A 20,403-nucleotide genomic window follows, 5' to 3' on the forward strand; every position below is an offset into this window, starting at 1 on the left:
CTAATAATGATGCTGCGGGAGAGGGGGGGGAGGGCAGCTCCACCCAGCCCGCGGCCCCCTCCCTGAGAGGGCCTGGGGAGACCCGGCGGGAGGGTGCTCCTCTCACGGCCATCCAGGCACAAGCTGCCTTTTCCTCCCGTGAGGGAAGTACGGCCCCCAGAGGCCCGTAACGGCCCTAACGCCCTCGCCGGACGCGCGCGACCCCCGCGGCGGGCGCGAGCGAACAGCGGGGGGACGCGCGCAACAACCCGGCCCCGCCCCTCCCGCGGGGTTCTCCCAATTCCCGCCAATGGGGGCGCCGGCCACCGGCCGCCACGTGACGTCTGGCCCCGCCCCCCCCCTCCCGGAGGCGCGCGAGTCTGCGTGGGGGTGGGAAGCGTCGCGAGAGCGGGGGCGGGGCCCGGAGGGGGAGGGGCCGGGCCGGACCGGGCGGCGGAGGGGCGCTGCGCCGCGGCGGCGCTGACGGGGCTGGGGCCAGCGGGGCCGGGATCGGCTCCAGTGGCTTTTGGCAGTGAAATGGCTGCGGGAGCCGGGTACTGAGGAGGCGGTCAGGTACGGGGCGTCCGCTCTTCCCTCTCCCCCACCCCCCGCTGGCCTGCTGAGGGGGGACCGCCGCTTCCCTTCCCCGCGCAGGGCCGGGGGGCAGCCTCCCGGCCTGTCAGGCTGGGGATCGCTCCCACAGGTGGCGGCGGAGGAGGAGCAGAGCATCCCCCACTACCCAGCCGCCCTTCCCTGCGGGGAGGAGGCGCTGCTGGCACCTCCCCAGCCGGCTCCGTGTGGCCTGGGGCGGTGCAGCCCCGGACGGGCCACACGCACCTGAGGGGAGGGTGCGGAGGCGGGGGTGGGACACAGGCAGGGGGGTAACGCAGCGGTTTGGCCCCGAGACCCGCGGAGCCGGGTGGGGGGTGAGGTGCTGGCAGCATGCCTCCTTCCTTCCCGGAGAGCCCCTCGGTAGGCGCGGCGGCCTGCGCCGGAGGCCTGCTGGTGGGAGCGGCTGGGTGGGCAGTCCCCCTCGGCAGGGGTTGTCCGCCGTCCCGGCTGGAGCCTGGGTCGTGCCCGTGTTGCCGTGGTTGCTGCACGGGGGCTGAAGTAAGTTCGCGTTGCCTCCTGCGTTGGGTGTCTCGCGGTTGATGCACACGGGTTAAATAAGTTCACCCCATTCTCAATATTTCGCTTTTTAAAAGTGTCTCCTCCCCCTCCCTCCCCACGTTCCTCCTCCCCTCGGGGCGGAGGAACAATGTGTATCCCTCGTTTACTTTCTTGGTTCTTTTGAGGGGCATTCTTTATGACTGAAGCAGCGTTCTCTGATTTCCCCCCACTATCCAAAGGCGGGGGAGGGGGGGGTCGGGGAGTTACGAACTGTTGATCTGGTATTATAACCTTCTTACTGAAGCATCTGGGATATTAGCAGAGTGAGATAGGGACGCAAAAAAGGAGTTACATTGTATTTGGGAAGGATCAGTGGTACTAAAATCAATGGTAATACAATACACTTAATTTATCCGTGTTGCACTTGGGAAGAGCCTTAAGGCTCTTCCCATTTGCAAGATTATTTCAGAATTGTACTGTTAGCCTTTTGTGACAGATACTGCCAATATTTAATTCATTCTTGAGAAATCAAATATTTTAAAATAATTTTTGTCACATTTGTCCAGGTGAGTTTCTTGGTTTGCAGGCAAGACGAGGTTTTTTTTTTTAAGGCATGGTAATTCAATTATGCCATCTTGGTTGATGGCATAATATGGGTAAAAAAAAAAATAAAGTATTTTTATATTTTTAGTATTTTTAAATACCTCCTAAAGAAGGTATTCTTTGGTGAAGTTCTATCTAAGGGGAAATAAGATTGTGTGAGGAAATGCTACTGCTTAGAAATTAATATACCCCCCAACTTAATTGGTTTAGTTATGTTATGTATGAAATACACAATGAAATAAAGTACAGAAACTAAAAGTTATTTGCACAAAGCACAAAATCTAGAATGATAGATATTTGTGGTAGAATGAGTAGTAATTTTTTTTCTCAAGCCGTGTTTGAGGATCCAGACCCAGGACTGGGGGGAAGGTGGGGGCAATGATTTTTAGTGTTGATCTAGGCAGAGAAAATGAAGGATTCTTTTGAAATTGGTGAAGCTTGGTATTCATGTCATGCCTCTATGTAACAAGAATACAATGTAAAACAGTTAGAACTAAACAAGAAAAAGAAAATTCAGCCTTTCATAATTGTGCTGTCTAACAGAGATATATTCCCTCCTGCCCTCTTCTCTTAGTGTTGCTGTGGCTGTGGTAAAGACAACTTGTCATTTTATAAAACAGAATTTTTCAAGACTGCCAACCCAATTAGTGAAAGTGATAAATCATTAAAAATGAGAAAAAGAAAAGGATCCATTAGACTGTTCTGCCGGCTTGTCAGTATAGGCTTGTTTCATTTGGATTTCAATAGCAATTGTTTTGCTAACGTTACAAAAGGGTGCGTCTTATTTCTAAGGTATTTTTAAATTTGATATTTGGGATGAATCTTTCACAGCTCAGTATTCAATTAAACCTGGATTTGCAAAGCATCAGCAAAGTTCTTTTGGCTGCTTCAGATCATTGTGTTGAAGATAAAAAAAAAAATACTTAGGCTTTAAAAGAAAGATTTTTTTTTTTAACAGTACTACGGCAAAAAATACTTTTTTGAAACATAATCACAGATATATTGTTTTCCTCAGCTAGAATCTTTTATTGGAAATGTAACTGTAGAGTCATTGAATGGTTTGGGTTGGAAGGGACCTTAAAGATCATCTAGTTCCAACCCCCCTGCCATGGGCAGGGACACCTCCCACTAGACCAGGCTGCTCAAAGCCCCATCCAGCCTGGCCTTGAACGCTTCCAGGGATGGGGCATCCACAACTTCCCTGGGCAACCTGTTCCAGTGTCTCACCACCCTCACAGTCAAGAATTTTTTCCTAATATCTAATCTAAATCTACCCTCTTTCAGTTAAAAACCATTACCCCTCGCCCATTGCTACACTCCCTGATCAAGAGTCCCTCCCCATCTTTCCTGTAGTCCACCTTTATGTACTGGAAGGCCACAATAAGATCTCCCTGGAGCCTTCTCTTCTCCAGGCAGAGCAACCCCAACACTCTCAGCCTGTCCTCTTAAGAGAAGTTCTTGAGCCCTCTGATCATCTTGGTGGCCCTCCTCTGGACCTGCTCCAACAGGTCCATGTCCTTATTATGTTGGGGGCCCTAGAGCTGGATGCAGTACTCCAGGTGGGGTCTCATAAAATAAGAACATATTACATATAGTTCAGATTTATTGCCTATATGGTTCAAATTCCTCATGTCCTTGTATGACTTTCACATAGATGTGTACATGTACATATACGCTTCTCTAGCTATTAGATTAATAATATTAATATTAAATTAATCTCTTAGATATACTCAGCACATTTGCACTTTACAGCCAAAAATAAGTTTTCTTCCTTTCTGTTAGCTAACTGTTGTCAGTACACACTGGCTTCTAACAAATTTAGGCATAGGATAAATTTATACAAAGAGATGAAATTTATGGCAAAACTCCTGTTGGATTCCCTTAAGCTGATTTCGCTATTTGATTTGGATCCTTACGTACATTCAAACAAGACTGGACAAGATAACTAAATGCTTATTACGTGGTCTGGTGAGAAAGGTATTCCTCAACAAATCGCTGTAAAAATGGATTTAAGATGATCCACCTTTTTGGAAAGGTAAAGATGGTTAAAGTTTGTGTGGGTATTTATCAGTTGTTCGCGTGATCAATTTTTTCTTTTTTTTCCGCATCTACTGATAGTTATTCAGTAACAGCAAAGTCCTTGTCCTCCTGCATCTGATACTTAATGCCATTTATTCCTCTTTTTTTTTTGAGTTTACAGTAGGAGGAAATGAATTTTCATAGTCAAATACAATATGCAGAAATAAAAATAATTTTAAAGGGTAGGTTTTATTTGCACAAGAAACAAGCTATTTCCAGGCTGTTTTGTTTGCCAGTGCTTTCACTTCCTTTCCAGTTAAAGTTTTGGTACTTCACAGATGATTGGCCATTTGTTTCTTTGAAAATTGATAATAATTTTATATATTAAAAGGAACACTTTCAGATTTCATTGTGTTGTTGATCAAGTGGGACCCTTCAGATTTCTCTGAAATGGAAGATGGATAGCTGTGATGCTGTAGGTGGTGGGGACAACCTGCGTAACTCAAGTACGGAAGGACAGGATGCAGACACAACAAAATGGTTATGGTGGTGTGTTGATAAACCAGTACAGTTTCTCTCCAGCATCTTTCAGAGTTTGTACTGTGATTTATGAGACTGTTGGTTTCATGAGGTAGGTGACACTGCAGGTGGCTCTGTGATGATGCTCATGTCTCCAGAGTTTACCAGCTGATGCCACAGGAAACTACTGAACGTACGGCCTGAAGGCAGTGTAACTGTAGACTACTGTGTCTAAGCAAATACTGTGGGACACAACATGGTTATAAAGTCATCTCCATGATTTTGCTATGCCGGGCTTTTGCTGCAAGGAGTGATCAGTCCAAAAATGTAGAGCTCAAGGAATTGACTTGACCCTGTGTGAGAAACCAGCTTTTCCTGTAGGTGGCTCTTCTTAGGACAAGGATGCGTCCAAGAGTATTTCCCTAATGTGATTAGATTAACAGAATGGATTAGCTGCTTAAGATAGAGCAGTAGGGACAAGTGAGGTGGATTTATTTTTCTTGCTTGCTGTTGTTTCGTGGCTTTTGTTGTTTTTTTGTTTCTTTTTTTTAAACTCTTGAGTCTCAACAGAAGCATCGTTGGTTTTTTTAATCTTCCATCCACAGAAGTTTGCTATGATTGGAGTTTTCTATTTGTATTTATTATATTTATATATAATATATATATAATATGTCTAACACGTACCTAGCTGCTTCATGTCATTGTCTTAATTATCCAAACTTCAGACATCCTGTTAAGAGAGATGCTGTGCTCCAGAGATTAAAATGTTGCAGTTTATTTACATAAGTGTAACTTTTCTTCTAAGGTTCTAGCAAGTTCATCTTCATGAAGGAAAGCAGAAATTGAGGTGGAATGTGAATAGATGTATCTAATAATATCTAATAATCTCTTGCTGTTTTATTTTTGAGAAGGTGTTACTTTTATAGGTGCTGAGGGGGGGATGAAGAGTGCAATTACTTGATGCCACTACTCATCGTATTATTTAAATTACATATACTGAAGAACAAACCCATATAAAAATTTCTTTCCTGTATAAAGGTTAAATGTGTGCTTGAGATGAGATTGAGAAAATCTAGCCAGTCAGTTGTGCAAAGGAGACCTATACTCTGATGTCTTGGTGTTTATTTTTTTATTTTGCAGTCATCTTTACATGCATTTGCTCCTTACCTGGTTTATTTTGGATAGTCTAGGAGTTCTTTTTCCTGGCTAAGTTGTGTGACCCTGGGAAAAGATGAAGTATTAAAACTCCCATAGAATTTAAAAGCCCAACACAAGCTTTCTGTCTTTATTAATACCCTACATTTATTGCCTGTTTTGGGGGACGTGGAGGTGAATGAAACAGACTAGATTATTCTATTTCTTTTCATTGCTGCTGATTAAGCAGGGAAACTTGAAAAACTTGTTTTGATTTCATTGCTTTTTTTTCGTTGTTGTTAGATTTAAGATCAATAAGGGTAGCTGACTTGAGCAAGAGCTCTTCTGACCTACTTTGGTGAAGTAAGGGTGCTGGGAAATGCATCCTATTGTCCTGTGTTTTGCCAGCAGAGACAGGACAGCCCAGAGCAATGCCAGAGAACGAGATTGTTGATACGTGTTAGCCTGAACAGGAGTCACATGTGTTCGTCTGTAGTACTTAAGAGTTGACAGAAATAAATAGGCCAGTTGGTTGAGTGGGTAAGTAGTACGTTTTCTTCTGGAGATTGTTGAAGGGTAGTTCCAGTGCGTGGTATGGTACAGGAATCTGCTGATAAACTTCACCAGATATCAGCAGTAGTGGAACAATATTTAATGCAATGTTCCTTCCCCCCTGCCCCCTCAATGCATCCTTGAAAGAAAAATGTTGGAACTAACTGTAAGAGGTTTTTTACATTTGTGCATTGTTTTAAAAATAAGTATGGTAGTACCTTTTATTAAGTCAACAATCAGTATGGATGGTGTGCTGTTTAATTTTTTCTCAGTTGTAAAATGCCTTTTAATTGTTTTTATTGGTTCTTGTTTTGTCTACTTGCATTTTCAAAATGTATACAAACTAAATGGAGAAACATAAAATAATCAAGTGTAAATGTTTTTCATAGGTATTTTTGAGCTGACTTCTTTCATCGAATACTAAGATTGGTAAAATCATGGATATGTACGCCAGGGCTCAGGGCAATCGAATGAAGCCAAGAATATCTGTGAAAAAGGTAATTACCTGTATTTAAACAAAAAAAAAAATTCAGAGCTTTTCAGTCTTTATTGCAACAGTCTAATAATGAACCAAGTGAACTGATAGATTTGGTTAGGGCTTTTTTGAGTGGGTTTTTTTTTTCTTTATGTGTTTTAATTTTGGTAATTGTCTAATCAAGAAGGCAAAGAAACTGTTTTTGCTTTATGCTTTGGCATATTTAGCATTGTTGAACAGTGAGACAGAACAATTTAAAGAAGGGGGGTGTATGCTTTTGCCTTTTGTTTTAAAGTAATATGAAATTTTATTTGCTAAAATTTTGCATTTATTTGCTAAAATTTCCCTTGTTTATTGGAGTATAACTTATTTTGAACACAGATTTTTCAAGTTTATATGTAATAAAATATAAATATGTAGTGTTCATTGAAAACTGTTCTGTGAAGTCTGTGTTAGGGCTTACTGTAATGGCTTTATCTTTAGATTTTGGTTTCTTGACTGGCTTATCCTTCTGTTTACGTGAACTTCTAGGCAGTGTTTTGGTGAAAAAGAAAATATGTCTAGCAATTATGAAAGGTATTGGGGTTTTTTAACAGTATTTGTTTATTTATTTATTCTTTTAAATTTTGTCACTTTAGCTTGGAGAGCATAAATACTTTTCCTTAAACTTTCTTGCAACTTCCATAAGCATTTACTCAATGAAAATTGCAGTTTACCCTGAAGGAACAAATTTTTTTACCAAATCATATTTCTCAAAGTAGTTGAATACAGATGAATATTTTTCCAGGTCTTTCCTGGTTACTAATAAATTCTTTACTTGCTAGTGTGTGCAACGCTTAAGAGGAGAAACTGAGCAAGGAAGTATCTTGTTGCATGAAAATTGCATTATTTTATTCCATAAGCAGATTTTGTTGTTTTAAGGAAACAGTGTCTGTGGTATAGGACCTATAGAAGCTGCTTTAAAGTGAAGGTAAGCACTATGGGACTGCCAGGCACGTAATTAGTTGTTCCAGGTCCTGATATGGAAGCTTAACTGCCATACATTAAGCACTTTGTAATTATGGGTGATATTCTTTCACTTTAAGACACATGGTATCAAAACTTTTATTGTATTGATTTATGAAAAATCTCCAGCTCAAACAGTTCTTTAACAACAGTCAAGTCATTTTGCATTCTTAACCTGAACATAAACTGCATTTTAGAGGACTTTTTTAGTCTGCCCTTTATTTGTTTTTTTTCACTTCAATTAAAAAATCAAACAAAACAAACCAACAACCCCCGACCAGGTTTTTAAACCTCTGGGTTGCAGAAACATCTTTCTAATAATGACAATGAGCAGTGATTCCTCACTAATTCTAATGGTTGCCTAAAATACTAGCTGTGTGAACTGCTCTCTTAGTTGCCATTGAGCGTTCTGGACTGTGTGGTTCTAGGAACATGAATTCAACCTTTCTTGAGTGTCTTGCTAAACTCTACATTTTCGTACAGCCAGACTCCAATGTTTTGATCTGTGTCTGCTTCCTCTTGATGTTTCCCTGAGAGGTGGCTACTTAGATTATAGCGTGGAACTTCCATTCTTTCTCTCAGAGCCAGGCAGTAAGGTGGTCAGAATCACACTGTTTCATCTTCTGTTGATTGAATCTTGCAATCTGATTCATGTCGTCTTTGTGATACTTAGCAGGAATTGTTGCAGTAGTAGTTCTTAAAAATCAGTGCGTGGTTGTGGTATGCACATTTAAAGTCTTAAGTTTCCATTTTTTACAAAATTATTTCAAAATATTCAGTCCATTTAAATCTTACAGGACATGAAATCAGGAAGAGCTGCTTTGTTACTTAAGAGCAGAGTAAACATGACTCTCCAACACTGGACTTGATTTTTCTGCAGATCGTGGCATCTTACAGGTTTCTGGATTGTTTGAAATGTTAAAGAGCAGCTGTTTGAAATAGTTCATGAGACCAATTAGTATAGAATTTCCTTCAGTGTATTCTGAAGGATCTACAGATAATGACTTCTTGATTTGCTGGCCACAAAAGGGACAGTGCAAAACCTTGAATTGCTCATTTGAGCTAGAGGCATGACAAGGGTTTTCAGATGTTTGCGTCTGTCTTGCTCTGCACACCTTTGAGGATATTTGTGTTTTTCCCCTAGTATGACTTAGTAAGTTTGATGTCTGTGCTCACAATTGAAATAGGATTTCTTGTGAGACACGGGACTGGAATTTCTGTAAAGGAGTAGTACGCAGGCCTAGCAAGTTAGAGCTTTATAGGTTGCTTGGGATTTTTTGCCCATATGTCTATGTAAATTGGAAGTAGTTGTACTATTTATAAAAACAAATGTTGAAGATGACCTCTTGTCCTTACCTAAACTGAGCTTATATTCTTGGGAATTTGCTAGTTTTCAGTTTTTAATGTAGTTGCATGTCTCCTAGACTAGGGTTGTGAGAGAACTTGCTTTTGTTGTCAAATTGGCAAAAGTGAATACAGTCCTTTGCTGTCACAAGCACAATTTTGATAAGAATATGAAAAAGTTGTTAAATATAGTCTCACAAAAAAAACCCTAAAACCACCACAATGTGCTGCTGTTTTTTGTCTTTTTGAACCACACTGCTGTAATAGCTAAGAATCTTATGAATTCCAGCTGAAGCTATTCACAAGAAGTTTATACCCATTTTTCATGGATGTCATTATTCTTTGGCTTAAATAGCTTTATTTTTTTTTTTGCCTATGTTCACTCTCGTGATGTTTTTACAGTTGGTGATCTGTCCTCTGTTAGCCTTGGTTTTTGGAAACTGTGTAAACTAAGGTTTTAGTCTGCTTTTGTATGACAGCCTCTGCATTCCAGTGATTATCCTTCATAGTCCTACTTTCTGTGCTTGTTGTGAGTTAATCTTCTTTTTACATGTGGATGATACTGTACGTGCAATTATATGGGATGTCCTTCTCAGTGACTCTGATGATATCAGTTCTTGCATTAAAGGATGCGTACTAGGTCACGTTTGCTATTTTCAGTGCTGTATCGTATTGACCAGTCATTGCTATACCACGATCAAGAAGTCAACTCAGGTCTCTTATTTCCCAGCTTGTAAATTCGCAATTCTATTTTAAAGCTTGCTTTTAGTTTTTAAGGACATAATGTTGTACTTCCTACGATTGCATTTTAAAATACTCTCACGTTGAGCAAGTTCTTCCTGGATGATGTGCTATTCTTCCTCTTGACTGATGACACTTGCTTACTTTGAATTATTATCAGATTTCATCTACATATTTACTTCCCTCCTTCTCCCCCCCCCCCCCAATTTAATTTATTAATGATGATGATGCTTGACTTCACTCTCAAGATAAATTTTGAGGAAGTTGGTTACTGACCTACATCTACTCTTATCCTCAAGAAAAATCCTTTGCTAACTCTATGCAGGCAAATTCTTCTTTCCAGAAGCAGCTCTTTTAGTAAACTCTGTCTTTTTCTGGTTTTGTAACTCTTCATATATTTCAGTGTAAATAATCTGTGGAAGTCCAGATAGCTGAGATCTTTCCTCTAGGTCTGTATTGTGCCTGTTAATTTCCATATTTTTATTCTTTCCATGTTCTGAACTCTTATATTCATTAATATGATCCTAAAAACATGCATCACTTCCATCCTCCTCCTTTTTAAAATAGGGTTATTTTATCTCTTCAGTTACCTAGTGCCACCATCAGTGTACTTACAGACCTACGTATGGTCTTGTATGCTGATTCTTCCAGACCTGAAGGAGATTTTTCCAATTGTTGCATCTTTCTTATTCTTCCGCTTCAAATTCTCCAAAACCTTAAATTTTCCTTCATCTCAACTGTAGTAGCTCTTACGACCATACTTCTGTTCTAGTTATTCGTCCTGCCTTTTCTTTCATGGTATTAAAGTAGGAAAAAAAACTTGCTTATAAATAAGGTATATGTAGTAGTTTGTAGACTTAGAAAACCTAACTACTAGAGAATAATGATAAGTCCTTCTCAAACTGGATCATCGTTGGTCTGCAGAAAACTAGCAGGTCGTGTTGTATGACCTTTTATTTTTTTAATTAGTATTTTGAGTCTGTGACTGATTAAGTTATTGTAGAAGCTGAAAATGAGCCATTTTAGCACACTTGCTTGACTTAACAAATTACTTTTGTCTGAGATGAATGGGGGAACTGCTGGGGGAGAGTCTTTAAGCAGTATTGATATTGCAGCCACCTGTAAATCTGGAAGATACAGAGAATCAAAGAGAAAGACACAGTAAGCATACTTTGGAAAGTGCAAGGATACGTTACTAAACTGTGGAGGTAAATTGCAACTAAACATGTCGTAAAAAAGGAATAGATGAAAAGTGGAAATTAGATGAATGCTTCATTAGTTTGTTTTGTATGACCCAATAACTGCCTTAAATGCATTTTTAAAATAGTTCAGCTGTTACTTTTCCACAAAAATGACTGTTTGACTGCTTTAAAGTGACTTGACCTTGGCTGTAAGGGTGGTAGTCTGGGCCTTGTTTGCTAACATTCTGAAATATATTTTGGTAATTTCAAAGATCCTGAAGTGCAGTTTCTATTTTGCTTTTGTCTATGCATTCTAGAAATGTTTTCCTAATTCTGTATCACCATGAGCGCAAGCATGGTGACAGTGGCCATGCTATAACAATTTGGCTTCCCATGCAGTAATACTTGATACCAATTTTTTCTACGGGGGGGGGGGGGGGGAGGGGGGGAGAAATCTTTCTTGAGGTTTAACTGTAATACACAAATTGCTTTTTGTTGTAAACAGATTGGTTGTGTTGTGGGTGTATCAGAAATACAAAATATTCTCTGACTCACTTTGGCTTCTAGCACTTCTACTATTGTTTAAGGAACGATGTAAGTTTGAATGTGTCATAAATTGGACACACTGATTTCTCACTTCATTTTTAACAGGGCAATCATACAGAGAATAAATAACTGGATTAACAATTTATAACCACATGGCAGTCTTATTTTTTCTTCTTGACCTTACCACTTGCTAGAGAAGATGACAATTTTAAAATAAAAAATAAAGAAAAAAGGTTGTTAACTTCCTAAAAAAAGTGAGAGGATGTTGTCTTTTTTACAAGCTAAGTGAACCAGTTTTTGTTGTTGTTCTGTCGTCTTGTTTTATTTGACTTCAGATACCAGTAAAGATAATTCTTTTGTTCTGCTGTGCTTTGTTACACTGGGAGAAATTCTTAGATTCTTAAGCCTTTTTTAGACATCTGTGGGTGCTTGCATGTCACCATAAGTGCAAATAAAAGAAATGTTACAAGAACTGATTGCATGAGATTAAGTTACAGTTCTTCCATATCCTTCAAGGAACAGGGAAGGAGAACGTGTGTGGATTTTCATGGTGGTTTCCTTTGTTTGTTTGTTTGTTTTCTTCCCCTTTGACTTCTGAAGCCACCTCCATTACTTTTCTTGGCTGAATTTTCTTTTCATCCTTTTTAAGGAAAAGCTGATGGAAAAGTTCCATATAAAGGCTTTGATGCAAGGAATAGGTGGGACTTCAATGTCTTCTTGGATTCATCTGTTTCTTTTTTCAAAGTTTGCACGTTCTCAACTTTTTTTTTTTAATACAGAATTGTCACCTTCTTTTGGAATAAAAGTTTTGCTTAAGAAGAAAACTTACTGTTTCAGTTCCATGCCCTGAAGTAAATTTAAACTTGAAACCTGATGATTTGTATAAAAAGTAATTTGGAACAGTTCTTAGAGTAGGGAAACCTATGGGGGGCAGGGGATAGATGAAAACTGAAAATACATTTTCTTTGTCTTACATTTTTTCATTGTTTTTCAGAGTTTTGGTGAAGGTGTACTGCACTCTATGAAGTCACTGCTACACAGCAGGAAAGAGTTATGCAATGTGTCAGCAGAGGAATGTCTAAATCGGGAAGAACAAGACAATTTTATTGAGGTTTGGCATAACCTGACCATTTATATCTATTTTGTGGCTATGATAGAAAATGACTTAGAGCGTAGCAGTATGGGAAGTTGCAGGATAGTAAATCTGAACAATGCTTCAAGTTACTGGCTGTAAAATCTGTACCCCCTGTTGTCATTCTTGAATTCAGTTACTGTAGTCTTGAAAAGAGCTGTGACATTTCCAGATGACATTTCTCTGCTTTGTAGGATTTGTGAAACAAAAAACCAAAATGTGTAGATAGAAGATTTTGTAAGAATTGTATAACTGGGTGTACTAGATTTGTGAGCGCTCCTGTGATTGAGATTGTATGGATGATATCCTAACAAAGTAGCACAACGTTTTGATCCAGGTCTGAAAATAAAAGTTAAAGTGATTGCTTTTGTTTGCCTTGTGCTCAGCACTAAAACCTGAAGCCTCGACATTGCAGGTCTAGAATTCTTTTACATTACTACAGATGGGCCAAAAGCTGGAGAAGGTCTGGAGAGAAAAAGAAGGTAGACTTTGACAGAATGCAGGGCTGTCTAGGTAAATCTCAAGCTGTGAGGAGGAATGACTAGAGCTGTTTGAGTTACAAGACTAACAGCAGTTTCTCCAAAGGGAAAAGAAAAAAGCAAGAAGCAATAAATACCATGTATTTCCTATTAAGTGTCTTAGAACTAAGTAATAGTTGACAGACCTGACAAGGAGCTTAGAGGAGAGGATGACCTGCACTGGCCAGGCAGAGGAGCTGAGACAGGGAAAAATGAAGCAAAAAAAGACTAAGGAAGTGGCTAGGGAAGGTTGCTAATTGGATAAGAAGTAGCAGGAGGAAGGGAAGAGGCAGATTGTGTGACCAGCAGAGATGAGTTAGGATTGCCTGGATAACATCAGGTTTCTTGGGTCTGGCTGGATGGTGAGGTGTGGTGACTGTATGAAACATTTGGGGAGCAGGCAAGGAGCTGAATTTGTAAAAGATGAAGAGCTGTGACAGATTAGAGGTATGGAAGAAGAGCTAAGCAGTGGAGGAGTGGGCGAAATCTTGTCTGTCTGTTCAGACAGACCATGTTCTAGAATCTACAAAACCCCTCAAGTGTTCCGCTCCCCTCCACCCACCCCACCCCCCCCCCCCGGCTTTTTGTCTTGTAGCAAATACCTGATGAATAGCTGGCAGTGTGTTTTATGTGGCTGTAATGATGGTCCCTATGGAGAAAGATAGCTGACTATATTTAGTTACCTTATTAGCTCAGCAATTAAGTGCTCTCTCATTGAAATGTAAGAGGTCAATATCCTGCCACAGAATGTTTTTTTTTTTCTTATGCAAATATAGGGAAAGACACCTATATGCGGAATAACATTAAAAGAACATTATTAGGACTGCAAAGATAATTACTCAGACTTATGAAAACCAGAATTTAGGTTTTTCTGTACCATTTTAATTCATTTCCTCTGTACCCGTGGGTTATGATAACCTTAAAATACAGTGTCTCATGCACTATTTTTAGTTTAAAGAATGGTATCATAGAATCGTTTAGGTTGGAAAAGACCTTTAAGGTCATGAAGTCCAACAATCAACCTAGCACTGCCAAGCCCACCACTAAACCATGTCCCTAAGCACCACATCTACACATCTTTTAAATACCTTCGGGGATGGTGATCCCACCACTTCCCTGGGCAGCCTGTTCCAATGCTTGACAACCCTTTTGGAGAAGAAATTTTTTTTAATATCCAATCTAAACCTCCCTTGAGGCTGTTTCCTCTCATCCTATCACTTGTTACTTGGGAGAAGAGACTGACACCCTCCTTTCAGGTAGTTGTAGAGAGCGATAAGGTCTCCCCTCAGCCTCCTTTTCTCAAGACTAAACAACCCCAGTTTCCTCAGCTGCTCCTCATAAGACTTGTGCTCTAAACCCTTCTCCAGCTTTGTTGCTCTTCTTTGGACACTCTCCAGCACCTCAGTGTCTTTCTGTGAGCTGAACATGGTATTTGAATTACAGCCTCGCCAGTGCTGAGTACAGGGGGACAATCACTTCCCTAGTCCTGCTGGCCACGCTACTCCTGATGCAGGCCAGGATGCTGTTGACATTCTTGGCCACCTGGGCACACTGTTGGCTCATATTTAGTCGGCTGTTGGCAAACACCCCAAGTGTTTTTCTGCCAGGCAGCTCTCCAACCACACTTCCCCAGTCCTGTAGCGCTGCATGGGGTGGTTGTGACACAAGTGCAGGACCCAGCTCTTGGCCTTCTTGAACCTCATACAATTGGCCGTGGCCCATCGATCCAGCCTGTCCAGATCCCTCTTGTGTTACTGACTGTTGGCCTTTCCATCTCCCTGACCTACTTCCCAACAACTTTTGAACTGGTATACTAGCTTCAGACATGTTTGAGATATTAAAAGGTGATTATTTTTCTGTGAGAACTGGAGTTTGGACGCAATAAAGAAATCCAAATTAGTGTTGTCATTGAGGCAAAAACAGACAGACTTGGCAGCGGTGTGGTCTCTTTGACAGCAGTCCCCTGGCCCGTCTGTGTACATATGGACTGGCTGGCATACTGCCCTATCTTGCACAATGATTTATCCCAAGGGAGAAGGAAAGGGTTGGAATGATTATCTTGAGGAAGAGGAAAGGGCATGCAAGAAGAGAAAAGTGCAAACACCCACTAAAAAAAAGCCAGCAACAAACTACCAAAAAAACCCCAACAGCAACAAACGCTAAAGCCTCCCAAAACGTTCTTCAAAGAACTAGGTTTTTTCCAAGTCCTTTAAATTGTTTGCTATTTTGCCTTTTCTGTGGAGGAATTCGGTTCAAAATGTAGGTATGTACAGATAAGATGATGTCGAAGTTGAAAGGTGTAGCACAGATGAAAGATGTAGGAGCTGAAGAAAAGATGTAGGGCATGTTGCTCAAACAGAATCGTTTCATAGTTAACACAGTGAATATGGTGCTGGAGACCTGTAATTTGTCTGGAGCTGTTTAGAATGCTACTGCGAAGCATTGTTTCATTTATGATGTTGTCATAACTGAAATAAGGATAAGTGGATGTAAACAGGAAGATCTTTTCTGAGGGCATAGTAGCTTCCCAGCATGAGACCCCCTGGAATAAACAAGTCATAATTTTTCATAGTTTAGTATTAATTCAGTTTAAAAGAAAGTTTGAGGGTTTTCTTGGTGCAGCATTGAAATAACGTATTAAAAACTCAAATACAGTTCAAAACAGAATTGTTCTTCAGCCATTTATTTTTCTAGCTCCATCCCTTTCAGAGATTCTGTGTATGCACAAGCAAGTAGCTGAACCAGTTACTAATAAGTTATTATAAACATAGTGATGTTCTTTGCTGTTTTTAAACTTGAGAACCAAATGACTACCTTAGAGTAACCAGGGAGTAGCTGCTACTAGTTTAGTATGAGCTGTGGCTTGAATACGTAACATTCAGTCTATTGCATAGTGCCTTGCAATAATTGAATCCAAGCCATATCAAACTTAAGTTCAAATGTCAATGGAAGTATTTAATCTTTGTGCTTTATTACATATCTACAAAATGTAAGCAAAATTTATTTTCTTACAACCTTGTTTTGAAAATAAATGCCTTGGGATTTTTTTTTGAGCATGCAGATACCCTATTGATTTGTTGTTAGGGAAATATTAAATGAGAACAGAGGAAATCTGGTGTTTGAAATAACGTTTGAATAGTGGATGTAAAATAGATGATGATCTGACACTGAAGAATAAAGGTAAGACAAAATACTGCCTTTCTGGTCTGTTCATGTTGAATGATACAAGACACCTACCTGTAGACAGAAGAGAGGGACAGTATATGATAAAATAACTCCCCTTGGGTCCACAAGCACAAAAAACCTGAGGAAAAGCTGTCATTTCTGACATATTCCACGTTTGTGAGACTGACAAGACCTTTTTTTTCGAGGTTGAATACTTTAATTCTTTTACTTTAGGGGTTTGTCTGCTTGGATATTGCATGCAAACATGTGGCTTAAGTAATCTGTTGTGTTTTGGCTTTAGGCTGATCAATTTACATGGTAAATTGTATAATGTGTTGGCATTATGCTCTCTTCAGTATATGCAAATGTATCAAAGTTTGTTAGCATGGACAGATTTCAGACTGGAACTGTTTTATATGAGTCCAGCCTGAAGCAAGGACAGATGAGCACTGATCTTTGCAAAATCATGTTTATTTTAACAGATGTAGTGGGGCCTGTATGTTTTTCTCAGTGTATACCAGCCAATAGGCCACTAGAAAAATTTATATGTGCTGTGTTTTGAATGTTGTATATGCTCTTTAGTCTGATCTGACCTTTCACAATTCAAATAGTATAGCGTTCCTATTCTTTATATAAGAACACGTGCTACTGTTTGACCATGCTATCCTACCCCAATGTATTGTTTTCATGGCCGTAGAATGAAGCTTTGTGGTAAATCCTGCAGAATTTTAACTCTTAAGTATCTGCAGAAAACAAAAAAGTTCTTTTCTGTACTCAATATGTTCATGTATTTATTTTACAGATTACATTTATAGGTTTTGCTGAGGAGATGGGTACTGCTTATTTGCAGGTATGGTATATATCTATATTTATTGGAAAATAATGTTCTTTAGCACTGGTGATTTCTGAGTTTTTTCAGATGGAGGAATTTTGGTGTTTTGAGAAATGAAATATATGTATCTTGAGCATTTAAAATCCTAAGTTTTAAATATTATCGAAAGGTTGAAAATAATTATTTTAATATGATCATCAGTGTTTTATATGTATTTAAAACATTACTTGGGTCACTCTTTGTATTAGAATGACCTGGAACAGCTTACTTAAATTGGGAGGGGGATTTGTTGTGTGTGTGTGGTGTTTGAAGGGGGGGAGGTGTTGGTTGTATTTTTTTGTTTGTTTGGGGTTTTTTTTGTTTTATTTTTGGTTTGTTGTTTTTGATTTTTTTTTTTTCTTAAAAACCTATATGTATCACTAGTTTGGCTTGTAACGTTCTCTTTAGTAGAGTTGTGCTTATTGCTATGGTACAGTTGTCATGTGCAAAGCTAAAACTTTACCGAATTGACTGCTAGCTGGTAATTGCTGGTGGGGGATCAGGAGTCAATATTATGGTTATGCCTTAAGACATTATTCTGGAGAGTTAGATGAGGAAGTCTGACACGGACCTGTTGGAGCAAGTCCAGAGGAGGGCCACCAAGATGAGAGGGCTGGAGCACCTATGCTATGAAGACAGGCTGAGAGTGTTGGGGGTGTTCAGCCTAGAGAAGAGAAAGCCCAGGGAGACCTTATAGTGGCTTTCCAGTACATAAAGGGGGCCTACAGGAAAGATGGGGAGGGACTCTTGATCAGGGAGTGTAGTGATAGGACGAGGGGTAATGTTTTTTAACTGAAAGAGGGTAGGTTTAGAATAGATATTAGGAAGAAATTCTTTACTGTGAGGGTGGTGAGGCACTGGAACAGGTTGCCCAGGGAAGTTGTGGCTGCCCCATCCCTGGAAGTGTTCCAGGCCAGGCTGGATGGGGCTTTGAGCAGCCTGGTCTAGTGGGAGGTGTCCCTGCCCATGGCAGGGGGTTGGAACTAGATGATCTTTAGGATCCCTTCTAACATAGCCGTTCTGTGATTCTACGCAATGTTATTTTAAAAGGGGAAGTGTAGCAAACTAGTGGGCTTGTGCTCTGCCATTTTAAGAAGTTAAGGATTTAATCTTCCTGTGCAGTTTACACATCAGTATAATCCATAACATACATGTTTACAGTGCTGTTCCATACTTCTACTCTGTCTAGATCTTAATAGATAGAGATTGCTGTAGTAATTTGATGATGTTTAAAAATGAAAAATGGAAACTCTGAATCCCTTTGCGTTCAATGTTATATCAATGTTGCTAATTAATCAAATTATAATAATGCTAGACATTCTTTCAAGTATAGGTAAGAACTATTTGTCTAGAATTAGGTGGAATTTAGAGAAATTTGGGCTGAATACCGTTATGGAGACTTGCTTTGTACCGGGTGAATCAGTAGTGTTTAGTCTGTAAAAAAAAGGTAAGTTTTTCATAGACCTTTTCTACATTAGGTAAATCTAAAAGTTATCCAAGATCATGCTTAAAGAAGTGCCTTGTCCTTGTTTTTGTAATAAGGGGCTAAAACACTATTTCAATAAAGCGCACTCAGACCATGTAGAGATCCATTGAGAACCATTATTAGCTGAGTGCAGCGTTCTCTTTGTAGTTGCTTACCTTGTAGGATGTACAACTGCTTTTCAGAGCTTACAAAATTCTCCTTTGTGACAGTGGAATTTCTTTTGGTAGGAGCGTGAGCTGGAGATGAGTGTGGACTGAATTAAAGCTTGTTTACAGACGCTTTACACCACAGTTTGAGAGTATGAGATGGGGCAAGAAATAGGGCAGAAAAGAGCTTTACCAAAATAAGCAGCTGTTACTATTTAGGGGCAATGAGAGATCAAAACTGTTATCATTTACATGTTATTTTTTTCACTTTATATTCTCAATGTGTTTGTATATTTAAATCAGGAGTTGGCAGCTGTTTCTGTAGAGCTTCCAGATGTTCTGAAATCGCTCCAGTTGTGCAAACTAAAAGAAAATGAGGTTATATTTCTAAAAGATGTAAAGAAAACCTTGGCAAAACCTTATGTCATGAAACCTCAGGTAAAAATTTTGTGTATTCTTGCATGTCTTAATTACACAAGCATTGTATTTGGCCTCATAAAGAGTTTAGTCATATGACACCTTGTCTTGCTTTTGGTTTTGGGCCATCTTAGCCACAGTGGTATTAATATTGTTATTAATATGGTTATATTCTGTGATTTCTTTAAAATGAATGTTAGAAAAATTTCAAACTTTCTGCTTTCAAGTGCTGTATTATGAACAGAAAATATTTAATAAATATTTAATTATGGTGCTGATCCCATGCTTCTGCTAGGCCATAGTCCCTTTTATTGTCAATTAGTAAAGAAGATGAAACTTGTGAAGTTACCGATCTGTGCTCAGATACAGCTTTCATCCTTGGCAGACTTTTCTTCTTGAAACAGAGGTGCTAAAAATTTTGAGAATGTCAGGTGTTCGTAAAACTCAGTGGGCTCTTTTTGTACTAAAAATTATTTTAAATTACAAATGCTGTTAATGATATAATTTCCATTATTTTTGTTTCAGTATTATTTCCAATGTTATTATGATGTTAGTTATATTATTTCCAATTATAAATGTTGTTAAAGCAAGCTTCTTAAAGTTATATTGACTAATCATGCATGATAGGTTTAATTATGTTGCATATAAGATAAAAAATACCTTGAAGAAATAAATATCCTGTAAACTGATGTACTGTTCAGCATAAACATGCTTTGAAATGTTGTCTTCCTCTACAGATTTTTAACATTCATTCTTTAATAGATTCTTGAGTACACATTATCAGGGTTGTATTATGCAACCTTTTTTTGTTTGTTTTATTACAATGATTTATCAGAGTGCGGAAGTTATGAAAATGAGTAAGTGATTTTAACTGTCACTCTACTCAAACTGTTCCAGTCATTTTCTTATCTTTAAAACACTTGTAAATTGTTTACTGTTCGTAACAAAGCATTGAAGGAATCCCTTGCTACTCCTGACAGCTCAGATCATTCTAAGATTGTCGTGTTTGCTTTCTTGTTGCTCTCTTCTTCAAGAATCAACTTCCTGAAGTGGTTTGTGTGATGAGACTGTCTCCTTCATTCCCAAGGATCAAAGTTGATTATATATTTACCTTGCTGGGCAAGTATACCACAGGCATAAGATATGCAGTGGAAATAAACTCATCGCAAAAACATCAAACAGAGACATCCCATGGAGAAGACGATGACACTAATCAGTCAGTTTCTTCAATTGAGGATGATTTTGTCACTGCTTTCGAACACTTAGATGAAGATGAGCCTTCAAAGATACAAAGTACTGGTAAGTTCTTGCATGCTGTTGATTTGTAGAAATTGTTATTTGAAATTTAGGCTTTTGGGATTTCATGAGAAAATAAATGTAAATAAATAGTATTTTCTTACATTAATCATGTTTTGTAAAGGGGTATTATGCAATTGAATTTCAATTTTTTTTTCCTGTTC

General features: G+C 39.2%; 1 protein-coding gene across 3 annotated transcripts in view; it reads left to right on the forward strand.

The window, feature by feature from the left end:
* Positions 1-397: 397 nt before the first annotated feature.
* Positions 398-20,403, forward strand: part of AKAP11 (A-kinase anchoring protein 11) — a 44,490-nt gene continuing 24,484 nt past the window's right edge. For 2 of the 3 annotated variants that reach the window (XM_074564862.1, XM_074564880.1), the window contains exons 1-6: positions 398-552; positions 6,306-6,413; positions 12,203-12,319; positions 16,826-16,873; positions 18,830-18,964; positions 19,978-20,242. In XM_074564862.1, the coding sequence (XP_074420963.1) occupies positions 6,354-6,413; positions 12,203-12,319; positions 16,826-16,873; positions 18,830-18,964; positions 19,978-20,242 (625 nt within the window). In that variant the 5' untranslated portion in view covers positions 398-552; positions 6,306-6,353. Of the gene's footprint in view, positions 553-986; positions 1,090-6,305; positions 6,414-12,202; positions 12,320-16,825; positions 16,874-18,829; positions 18,965-19,977; positions 20,243-20,403 lie in introns of those variants that run through there. The other variant, XM_074564871.1, reaches the window with a different exon arrangement.

The sequence above is a fragment of the Larus michahellis genome, chromosome 1 (assembly GCF_964199755.1).
Source record: "Larus michahellis chromosome 1, bLarMic1.1, whole genome shotgun sequence".
In the NCBI taxonomy this organism is placed as follows: Eukaryota; Metazoa; Chordata; class Aves; order Charadriiformes; family Laridae; genus Larus; species Larus michahellis.